We start from the raw sequence: 12,063 nt of genomic DNA on the forward strand, positions 1-12,063 counted from the left end.
CCGACCTGGACCTGCCGAGCTCGGGGAGGCTACGCGGGCGCGGCGTCGGGCTGAGGTCACCCTCCCGGTCGGAGCCTCCGAATGGTCTCCGCGCCCTGGAAGGCCGTTGGGTGATTACGTGAGGTTCTGCCGGGACTCGGTGCCCGAACCTGGTGTCCGAGCTGTGTTCACGTTGGTCTGGCCTGGCCGGTGCGCCCAGTTGCAGTCTGTCCGGCTCCGACGACGCTCCAGGCGCTGTGGGCCCTTGACGGTATCGTCAGATAACCAAGAAAAGGTCCTTTCTCTTAAGGAGCTTGCAGCCTAGTTTGGGAGAATGGGGTCAGATTGCAAAGTTAAAATATCTGCGTATGGCATCTTCATGAAGTTGTTGAGCTTTCTGCTAAAGAATAATGCATGCACATTAGTCGTGAACTCTCTTGCCCATTGGAAAAGAAAATGTGCTCATCTTACAACAAAGATGAATTGATTCCCTTAATAATGTGTGAGTGCCTTATGATCTGTGTTGGGAATATTTAAGTATTAGTATTTACAGGCTTTATAAGTCGTGATTCTTCCTACTCAGTAACTTAAAAGGTCATTAAAAATAGACCTTCTTCTGAGTAACACTGTTATAAATGTGGAACCAAAGATCAAGTAGTCTTTCCTCTACTTAGTACAACAGAAGATAATGATTATCCCTGGCATTTATCCCTCCAAGTCTATACTATGAAATTTACAACTGTGTTTACATACACCTCTTAAACTGACACTTAACATTTTTATTTCCCACAACATTATAGTGTCCATCAAGGGTAATAAACTCAACTGGATTTGGATTGGAAATAATCCAAAAGAGAAAAGACTATATTCATAATGTTCTCTTGAACATTTTCATTTAGAACAGTAAAAGATTGGAAACAATTTAAATGTTCAACTTAAATCGTTGAATTTATAGTAGTACATCAATTTAAAGTACTAAAAGCAATTATAGTACATCAGTTTAAAGGACTATTTCTCTACTGTTAAAAATGTTGATATGTAGCTGGACACAATGGCATACACCTGTAATCCCAGTGGCTCAGGAGGCTGAGGCAGGAGGATTACTAGTTCAAAGTCAGCCTCAGCAATAGCAAAGTGCTTAGCAACTCAGTGAGATCCTGTCTCTAAATAAAATATAAAATAGGGTTGGGGATGTGGCTTAGTGGTCAAGCGCCCCTGAGTTCAATCCCCTATACCACCCAAAAAAATGTTTTTCTAAGATTAAGAACATGAGAAAGTGAATACTAAATAATTTAAAGCAATAAAAACAACAAAATTATATTTCTTACTGAGATTAAAGCATATTAAGAAAAAATACATTTAAAAACTTGGAGGACGCCCAGAAAGACAAATACCTCACTCATATGTGGAAGTCAGTTTTATAGAAGTAGAAGGTAGAATAGAGGGTCACTAAAGACTACAACAAGGAGGAGAAATACAAGCTGGATAACCAGTACCAAAATACAATTGGATAGAAGGAATAAGTACTACTGCTTTACAGCACAGTTGGAAGCCTACTTTAGGCTTTAAAGTAAAGTGGGGTGGTAATTAGTGCCTACTTCATACAGTTGTGATAAGTCCCTCCTGGCGTTTTCACACAGTGTTCCTTTGCCTTCAGTACTCTCTCCAGCTGACTCATTTCTGTTTGACTAATCAATATTCAAGTTAGAGACCCAGCCTGAGACAAAGACCATTCCCTTGTGCTTTAGTTTCCTGTGCATACCACACTGGTATACTCCCCCCATCTCCACCCACGTACTGATATACTTTTTATGTGGAAGACAATGTCTGTCCTTCATTTCTGTCACCAGTGCCTGGCTCATCTGGGCTTAATGCTGGCTTTGCCAGTAGCTCGCTGGATGATGTTAGGGAAATTATTTATGTTCTCAATCTCCTGTTTTCTTTCAAGGAGGTTAGACCAAGTGATATCTGGAACATCCCTTCCATTTTGAAATGACAATCCTCTGGAGGAAGAAAAGCACTAAGATGGTCTTAGAAAGTTGGAGCATAGCTGGGCACAGTGGCGCACACCTGTCATCCCAGTGACTCAGGAGACTGAGGCAGGAGGATTGTGAGTTCAAAGACAGCCTCAGCACTTAGCAAGGCCCTGTTTCTAAATTTAAAAAAGGGCTGGGGATATGGCTCAGTGGTCAAATGCTCCTGGGTTCAATCCCTTGTACAAAAAAGAAAGCTTGAGAATAGGCCCAGTTCAGTGTCACACACCTATAATCCCAGCAATTCAGGAGGTTGAAGCAGGAAATTCACAAATTCAAGGCTAGGCTGGGCAACTTTGGGAGACCCTGTCTCAAAATAAAAAATTAAAAAAAAAAACACCCTTGGGTTCAATCCCAAGTACCAAAAACAAAAAACAAAAAAGTGAAAGAATGTGTTATGAAATAGGATGCACCTTCCATTAATCTTCTTTTTCTTCTGTGTTTTAGAGGTCATTTTCTTCTGAAAAAGTCGTTCAGAAGGACTGTGCTCTCCCTAACCCCAGCTGGAGCAAGGACCTAAGACTCCTCTTTGACCAGTTCATGAAGAAATGTGAAGATGGCTCCTGGAAACGTTTGCCTTCATACAAACACATTTTTTCTAAAAATTTTCAAGAATTCCAAACACTTTATCTCGGTAGGAGCGACCACTTTCCTATTAATAATATTGGAATATCAAGTATAAAACTAAGAACAGTTATTACTTGAAAAGAGGAGTATAGTCCAGGGGGTTCTGTACACGTGTTTTATAGGCCAGAAATCCCAACAGTTATTTTGCAGACTATAGGAGAATCTAAAGCCGATTGTTAAGAATAAGATTATCTCAATCCTGGCATCCTCAGCAGCAGGAGTGAAAGGCCACCCACACACTCATCAGCCCTCTGTCTTGAGACTGTCATTACTGGTCTCAGTTTGCCCTTTATCCTGGTATCTGGCTTCATCACCCTCAGGAGTTCAGAATACTTGGGTAACCCCTTTATCTCCCAGATTCTAAACCCCAAAAGCAACCCACCCTATACCAACACACACACACACACACACACACACACACACTGTACTTCCTATCATTCTGTTTGATTTTTTAATATACATTTTAAGCAATTTTAGGTTTATTAAAAAAAATGAGCAGAAAGTATACTGTTCCCATATATCCCTTACCTGCTTCTCACCCAATTTCCCCTATTACTAACATCTTACATTATTGTGGTAAACTTATTATAATTCATGAACTAATGTTAATACATTACTATTAACCAAAGTCTATAGTTTATATTAGGGTTCACTCTTTGTGTAGTATTTGCTATAAGTTTTGGCAAATACATAATGACATATATGTGTCATTATAATGTCATACTGAATTGTTTCTCTGCCCTAAAAATCCCATTCTCTACCTGTTCATGTCTCCCTTCTAAACTGGCAACCACAGATCACTGAATTTTGTCTTTTCCAGCATGTCATATAGTTGGAATCATTCAGAGCCTTTTCAGATTGTCTTCTTTCACTTAGTTATATGTGTATAGAGTATATTTATTCTTTCCATTGCACACCATCTGACATGCTTAGTGTGTTATTAATGGTTTGTATCTCAACATGAGAGCATAAATTTCACAGGAGCAGAGATTTTTGTATGTTTTATTCCCTACTGTATCTCCAGTGAGAAGAATACCTGGTACATAGTAAGTGTTCATAAATATTTGTAGGAAAAAGAAAGGAGGGGTTGTGGCTCAGTGGTAGAGCGCTTGCCTCGCATGTGTAAGGCACTGGGTTCAATTCTCAACACCACATAAAAATAAAGAAAGAAACAAAAGGTACTGTGTCCATCTACAACTAAAAAAATATATATTTTTTTTAAAAAAAGAAGGAAATATTCCAGGGAATGTATTCAAGTATTCTACTTGATTTTTATCTCTCCCTTCCCTTTTTAGGCTCTGAAATGTGGTGCCAGATCCCTTGTTTAGGAATTAGAATACTGAACCTCTTTGCTTCATACCTCCTTTCTTGGGTCTGGTAGGAGTAAAACCACAGTCAGGACAGCTATTGTGATTTGAAAGGGACATATGAAAAACTTCTCTTCGTGAGTCTGCTTGGCATATAGGTTTTACAATCACCGAAGATTTAAACTGCTATTGTATTTCTGATACCTGACTTGATCTGAATCCCCTGGACCTTTAGTTGATGCAGAGCCTGAGAATCTATGTTTAACAAACTTGCAGATGATGTTGATTCATTTGACTCAGAACTTGAGAACCAGCTGATTACTGATTAAAGCACAGAATGTGGATTCATTGTCTCACAAATTCAAATAATGAAATCCATAGATACAAGGGTAAGAGCAAAGTAACTGAAGTTCTTAGAGTAAGAAAGCAGAGAAGGGATCCATAGAGAGGGATGCTAGAAAGTGGCTACTGTCTAGGGTTTATATAGATGTACAGGGTGAAGGGCGCTAGCCCCTTACCCAATCCTGGGAAAGGCATTCATCGAGTTCTTCATGTGCCCTGTGATCCAAGCAGGTTACCATGCCTTTTTTGTAGATGTCTCACTATCATTCGTCCCCACCACAACTTACATTGGAGTTGGCCTGACCATGATGAGGCCTGGCTTGTGTCTATAGTTTCTCTGCCCTGCTACACAGAGACCTGACCTCAAAGGATCCCAGGTTCCCTGCTTGTTCATTTAACCCCTTCTCCTGCCTCATGATGATGTTAACAACTGACTAGAAACAGAAATTTTTTTAAACTGGTTTTATCTTCACACCTGAGAAGCTAGTCTTATTGAACTCATCTTTGATTTTTATCTCTGTTTAAATGGACATAATAATGCTAACTTTTACCATTTTAGAAGATGCTATAGTGCCTAATTAGAATCTTAAATTAGGCTTTTGCACTTAAAAACAAAACCTTGCAGCACCTCCCCTTATGAGAAAGGAAACTGTTTACCTTTCAGACAAATATTAAAAAATTAGTAATTTGCCCTCCCACAAGGGATATTCATTTTTAAATGGTTAGTGATTTTCATAAAATTCTCAAAGGAGTTCATTACCCAAAAATGTTAGGAACCACTGGTTTCAAGAGTTTTATAAGTGTGAGTAGTTATTGAAACAGACTGATTAGATAAATCAGGATAAATAAACAGCATCTGAGAGTTGGAACCTTGAAAATCATCCACTTAGTCTGGGGCACCAACTTACAGGGGCTGTTAGGATACTTCTTCCTCTTCCCTCTTGAGAGTCACTAGCCTTCTTACTTTTACAAATATCAATTGAGTATCGACTGTGGCAAGCACTGTGCTGGGCACAGGGATATGTCAATGAAGAAAACAGGAGGTGTCCACCTTCATGGAGCTCAGTGTTTGGCCCTCTCCTTATCAAGCCACTGCTACTGAAGGGAAGAAAGACAGTAGGCTCCCTCAGTTGAAAGAAAAGTTGGAAACTACTTTTTTTTTTTCCTGTCTTTTCTTGCTTTCTGCACCCTCACAACCAGTCATCTGGATTTAACTTGAATCCCTGCCGTCATGGGGTACTTGGAACAAAGGGCTTCTTCCATTTTGGACAACGGTATGAATCAGTGAGTTCTAGTCTCTCCTGTAACTTTGATTCCTCCATTGAGTTCTGCCATCTACGAGGACACAGTATGAGAATTCCTTCACTTGCATCCTTTGGTGTGTAGGACTTAGATACTTCATCCTACTCCGGTTCACCTGCCAGTCCAGTCTTTGTTGTTTTCAGGCGTTTCTCCCAGAAGGTATTTCTCTCTGCTCATATTCCTGGCTGCTTTACCTAGGACATATTGCAGTCTGTCAGAATCCTTAGTGTTTGCTTAGAATAAGAGCCATGTTGCACAGTTCATTTACCATCAGACAGCACCCCGTGTCTTTCATGTGAGCTGTTTGTTCCCTTCTGCCTTACTGAATCCAATTGAAGAACGTTATATATAAATATATACCTAATACATTATTATTATTCCTCTTCATCCTCCTCTTCCTCCCCTTCCTCCCCTTCTGCCTCTCACTCCTTTTCCTCCTCCTCCTTTCGGGATTGAACCCAGGGGTACTTTACCTTTGAGCTACATCCCTTCCTATATTTTATTTTGAGGCAGGGTCCAACTAAGTTGCTGAGGCTGGCCTCAAACTTTTTATCCACCTTCCTCAGTTGGGATTACAGGCATGTGCCACTGTACCCAGCTACATTCTTCATTTGAAAACCATTGTGAAGACGTTTTTGGTTTCTTATTTGCAATTCACTGCCACAGTCTGGCTGGGCACAATCAGGAGCCACTTGTCAAAAGAAACTAACTTTATTTTTAGAACCACACACGCCAAACAAAACAGCCTCTCAGGAAAAACCCTCAGAGCCTCAACTGCCACCACCGGCTTTCCACAAGCCTCTCTCTCCCCCACAAGCTTCTCTCCACCTCCCACAATCCTCCTGCTCTTGAGGCCGATTGGCTGGGTCACATGGGCGGAGCCAAAAAAGTCCCCCAATGAGCAGCTCCGTGGTCTGAAAGGGCAGGGAAACAGCCCAATGAGCATCACCGCAGAGGAGCCAATCAGCTAGATGTTGCTGGGGCCGAGGAGCCAATCAGCTAGATGTTGCTGGGGCCCGCTGTGAGCCAATCATCAGCCAGCAGCTGGAAGTTTGCTGGGGCCCCATCGGCTGTGGCTCTCAACAATTCACAGCATTTGTTCACTCACCTAATAATTGTTGAGCAACTCAGGAGACTGAGGCAGGAGGGTCCCTGCTCTCTTGGAGCTTTAACAGATATTTCTGAATGACCTTGTATCATTTGATAATCTAAACAGATCTTTCAGTAGTAGTTTGGGGATTGTGATTTTTTTTTTAATGACTTAATGTTTTTTAATGAGCTTAATGTTGCCTAATATGTGCAAATCTAGTCTGTTCACTCTCCTGGCTCTCCTACCTTACTATTTTCTACCGTTTTCTTTCTTCTCATGCCTCTGATTTTTTTCTTTCCCATTCTCACTGTCAGCTGATCTTACTTCCTGTTTCGCTAAGAGAAAATAAAAGCCATCAGAAGAGAATCTCCAAGCTCTCGCTGCCTCCTTCCTCCTCCCCCCTGCCCTGGTCCCAGTTCTCTGCTTCTCTCTGCATGCATGAACTGTCTGTGCTCCTCGGGGGCCATTGCTGCACTGCATCACCTCCCCTTTGGCCTGTGGAGGACATCTCTCTCTGCTAGATCTTTCTCAGCATGAGACACACCACAATTGCATTTCTCTTCCTGGTATCTCTGGAACCCACTCCATTCAGACCCTCACCCCCATCACTCCATCAAACTGCTCTGTCAAGGACACGAGTAACATTCCTGTGGCTAAATCCAGTGACCTCTCTCTGCTTTTAGCACTCCTTGTGTCTCCTTCCTCCTTGAACTCGGCTTCCAGGTCACCTCATTCTCCCACTGCACTCACCCTCTTTTTTAGTTTTTTGTGTTAGTTTCTCCCCCTTCCCCATCCTCAAACTTTGAATGTTTAGTTACCCCCATGTCTCAGTGCTTAGTACCCCCTTCTCTGCTCTCTGATAATCTCATTGTCTCGTGGCTTTACAAGCCATCCAAAATCTGACAGTTTCCTAATTCAGTGACTGAAATTTAGTCCCACAAATTTCTGGGTTGAAATTCTGGTTCCACAATTTAAAGCTATGTGATCTTGGGCAAGGTACTTTACCTTTTGGTGCTTGCATAGATATTTCAGTGTTTGCCGAAAGAATAAATGAAACAAAAGTAAAACTACTTCAACCAAGAAAGAAACTTAAACTTCCTTTTAGATTCTGCAATACAGAGATAAGAATTATTCTTTTTTATGAATGAAGGTAAATTTTAGCTATTTTTAGGGCTGTGCAGTGGTAGTATGCTGGCCTAGCATGCTGAAGGTATTTGGTTCAGTCTGTAGCACTAAAAAGTTTTTCTTAATTAAAATTAAAAATTTTTCAAATAAGTTAAAATGTAGTTGATTTGTATTACTGATTCCATTCTGGGTATCATTACATCACACAATTAGTTGACTGTCCTAGTGCCTTCTGGCTCCTACCTGATGAACTCCACCAAAATGCCTTTACAAAAACCCCTGCTGACTGAGTCCCAAATTCAGTAGGCATTGTCGGTTTCATGGTGTCCTCTAAGCTCTCCTGCCCAGACTCCTGCCTGCTCAAAGCCCCTCCCGCCCCCCTGTGGTCAGAGTGGTTCAGAGTGCATAGCTGATCCTGGTAGTCCTCTGCTGCCTTCAGTGCCACCCGCTCTCAGATTCCAACACAGATAGGAAACACCTGGAAACCTTGTTAAAGCAGGTTCCACTTCAGAAGGTCAGAATCTGATTCTGTGTTTCTGACAACTTGTTCTACCATTCTTATTTTTCTCATTTATCCATAAACTATGGAGAAAAAGGGATAGTTCTAGGCCAGAGCTAGCCCAAGAATGTTAATTTTCCCAATTCCTAGGCCAAGATTCTTTCTGTTGTGCCATAATACTGATCCTTAATTTTAAGTTTCTGTGTCTGGTCCTCTGAGTACATGTAGTGTGTGCCAATACGTATCTGTGCCAATTGATGGGCATACAAAGTCGAAAGTACAGGGTGACCGTCCAGCAGATGACCTAAGAAAACGGCATCTTCCCCTGTCCTCCTCGCTTCTCCCAGATTTTCTTATCATATCTTTTTCCAAGTTTATAAGTATGAATTCAATAGAAATGAAAGAAACTTAGAGAGTTTTATGCATGACAAATCAGATGACCTATAAAGAAAGCTAAGAATAAAAAAATTAAATTTTAAAATAATTATAAAAGGACACCCTTCTCTTAAAGCAATAGCTTTCCGTCTTTATTTTTAGTAACCTACGTTTTGACTTAACCTAGAATACTTAACTTCCACACAGTTGTGTAAGTGGAAAAAACTATCTAAACAAGCATAGCAGTGTTTGCCCAGAATATATCTGACATATTGTGCTTCTGTTTAAAGGATGTTTATAACCCATTGATTTGATTTCATAAACCCCAATGGTTCTACCCCTAGTTTGGGGGCTGACATAAGAATCTCACTGTGTATTGCTCTGAACTTGCCCTGTTTCTGATCCAGTATAATTAACAGGTTTAACTTATATGTGCCAGGAAAACCTTCTCCTTACTGTTAGATTATTCATTTTAAGTCTCATTTAAAGCCTGTCTACTCCAAGAAGAATTTCTGTCTGTACCTTACCATTTTATTCAGTAGTTAGCATCTGTGTTTCCTGATTGCATTTATAGTTAAGTGCTGAGTTTTCATTTCATGACTATTTACTGCATCCCTGTTTAGACTAATAAGTCCACAGTGGCAAATATCCTATATTTTTTTTTCCCTTGGGACCCTCCCATCCCTTTCAATTCTGAACCCAATTGACATTTAAATCAATCATCACATATGATTTTAAGCACCATGAAAGGTGCTTAGCTGGGTCGTAGCCTTCTCTTATACCTGTTTCTCATCCACCTATGACCTCTACCTTGTTTCCCTGTAGACCCAAGTCTCGTAAAAGGAGAAGAACGTGCCCAGCTCTTCACAAGAAGCTTTGAGAATGGCCTGGGCTTTGAATATGTGATGTTCTATAATGATGCTGAGAAAAGGGTACTTTGCTTTCTTCAAGTAGGTCCTCACCTGCAGGGAGCACCTGGGTAAGTGGGATAGCCTAGCAAAGTGAAACTGAAAGACTTCTATCTGCTAGCACCCTCATGTGTCCAGGGACTACCAAGAAGACATTACGATGGTAGTGTAGATGTAATTTATTGACATAGAAAGATGTTTATAATATATTATAAAAGAAGTGTTACCTATATTGTTAATATTAATTAAAAATTTAATATAATATCAAAGGACTTAGAGAATATATTATTATAGAGCATAGGGCAATAGAGTATAATTTGGGGGAGTATCATTAACATGTTAGTAATAGCCTGACACTGACTAGATGGTAGTATCGTAGGCCTTATGTTTTTCTTTTTTACAGTAATGGGAATTGAACCCAGTGGAGCTCTACCACTGAACTACATCCCCAAGTTTTTTGTTGTTGTTGTTGTTGTTTTCTTCTTTTCATTTTGATATAGGGTCTTACTATGTTGTCCAGGCTCAGCCTCCTGAGTTGCTGGGTTTACAGGTGTGTACCACTGCACCTGGCAAACTGTTTTTTCTTCTTACTGCAGTTTCTAAAATTTTAAACATCGAATGTGTATAGTTTGTTTAATAGAAGCATAATATAAATTTTTAAAGTATATTTTAGTTTTTTGTATGGTGTGATCCGGTTACTATTAAGTTCCTGTTTTATGTAAGTGCTCAAGACTCTACAGTATTATGCTTTGAATTTGGGGGATATTATTTGACATTCAAAACATTGAATATGGACTAAGTGAACCTCTCCAAAGTAATTGTGTGAAGATGCTTAGATAATTTCTCCCTCTCTGATTCCCAAACTTCTGAGACCATTTTTCTCTCTCTGCCATTGTAACTAGATTTGTTCATGGAGGTGCCATTGCAACCATGATGGACTCCACCACCGGTACGTGTGCGTGTAGAGCTGGGGGGATTGCCATGACTGCCAATCTCAACATCAATTTTAAAAGGTAAACTCACAATAATTCTTCTCCTTAGGTGTCAGAGTCAGATGCCCCCACTGCAGATCCTGAGGCGAAGACTCGTGTGCCAGTGGCTGTTAAGGAAGTGCCCCCAGAGGAAACTAGCAAGGGAGAGGCAGAATCAGGACACTGGAGGCAAGGGAGCCAACCAAGGCCCATGCAGCTTCAGCCTGATCATACAAAGGAGCTCCACTATGAAGTGTATGCCCCAGAATCGACACCCCCCCCAAGGCAAGGGCACATCAGTCATAGGATGAGGTCTGCTCTGAGACTATAAACTCCCAGGTCTAAGGCTGTTTTAGGAAAGCAGGTACACAGGTGCATACACACTCCCCCCATGTACATTCATACACACACACACACACACACACACACTTCTTTTTTTTTCCCCAAACACAGTATCTCATGTGGTACCCATGGGAAAACACTTTTTGGCAAATTGAAAAAAAGGAATCCAAGGGGGTCTGGGTGGAACACTAACATCCAATACATAATAAAACAGGGGTTTTACATAAATATCACAGATAAAGGGAAATGACTTTGGTATTTATTTTTTTACTTTTTAGAGAGAGAGAGAATTTTAATATTTTATTTTTTAGTTTTCGGCAGACACAACATCTTTGTTTGTATGTGGTGCTGAGGATCGAACCCGGGCCGCACACATGCCAGGCGAGCGCACTACCGCTTGAGCCACATCCCCAGCCCTGACTTTGGAATTTATGAAAAACAAACCTGAGCATGATCTTCCATCATGCTGATGTACCCCTACAGTAAATAAACTAGTTATATTGTCATAGAAACAGAAGGCAATAGAGCAGAACAGAATTTAAGAACAGGGAGTTCAATGTACAAGGTCTTCAAGTGAGGTTTTATTACCTCACGTAGCAGGAAACATTTAAGTTACAAAACATCTCCCTTTTATGTATCCCAGAGAGCTGTGTGGCTCATGTGGCTCACGTGGCAGTTTTTTGGGAGCCATGCTTCACAGATTAATGGTTTACTTCCTATAGATAATTCTTAGTTCTCTAGGTAATCCTTCTCACAGGCATATCCTACTAAGGGCATTCTATAAAAAAAGGGCACTTTCTTTTAGAAAATATCATTAGTTTATTTCAGGGGTCAGCAGACTCTCTGTAAATGTTTTATGCTTTGTGGGCTATACAGTCTCTGGCATAAGTACCCAACTCTGCAAGTGTAGCACAAAACAGCTATAGACAATTACTAAATAATTATAGTTGTGTTCCAACAAAACTTTACTGATAAAAACAGACCAACTAGCCAGTGGTCTATGTTGCCAACCTGGGCCTATTTACCTGAAGGTCCAGTGGGAAAAGATTAGACAGGGCCATTTGTTTTCCCTGGAAGTGTATTTCCCGTGTGTGTGTGTGGTCTCTTTCTCTTTCTCTCTCTCTCTCTCTCTCTCTCTCTCTCTCTCTCTCTCTCTCTCTCTC

General features: G+C 40.7%; 1 protein-coding gene across 1 annotated transcript in view; it reads left to right on the top strand.

Moving 5' to 3' along the window:
• Them4 (thioesterase superfamily member 4) overlaps positions 1–12,063 on the top strand; it is a 32,728-nt gene that overhangs the window by 3,780 nt on the left and 16,885 nt on the right. The window contains exons 3-6 of the mRNA XM_015502665.2: positions 103–250; positions 2,460–2,646; positions 9,505–9,658; positions 10,490–10,600. Of these exons, the coding sequence (XP_015358151.1) occupies positions 103–250; positions 2,460–2,646; positions 9,505–9,658; positions 10,490–10,600 (600 nt within the window). The remainder of the gene's footprint in view (positions 1–102; positions 251–2,459; positions 2,647–9,504; positions 9,659–10,489; positions 10,601–12,063) is intronic.

Source organism: Marmota marmota, unplaced genomic scaffold (genome assembly GCF_001458135.2).
Source record: "Marmota marmota marmota unplaced genomic scaffold, marMar, whole genome shotgun sequence".
NCBI lineage: Eukaryota > Metazoa > Chordata > Mammalia > Rodentia > Sciuridae > Marmota > Marmota marmota.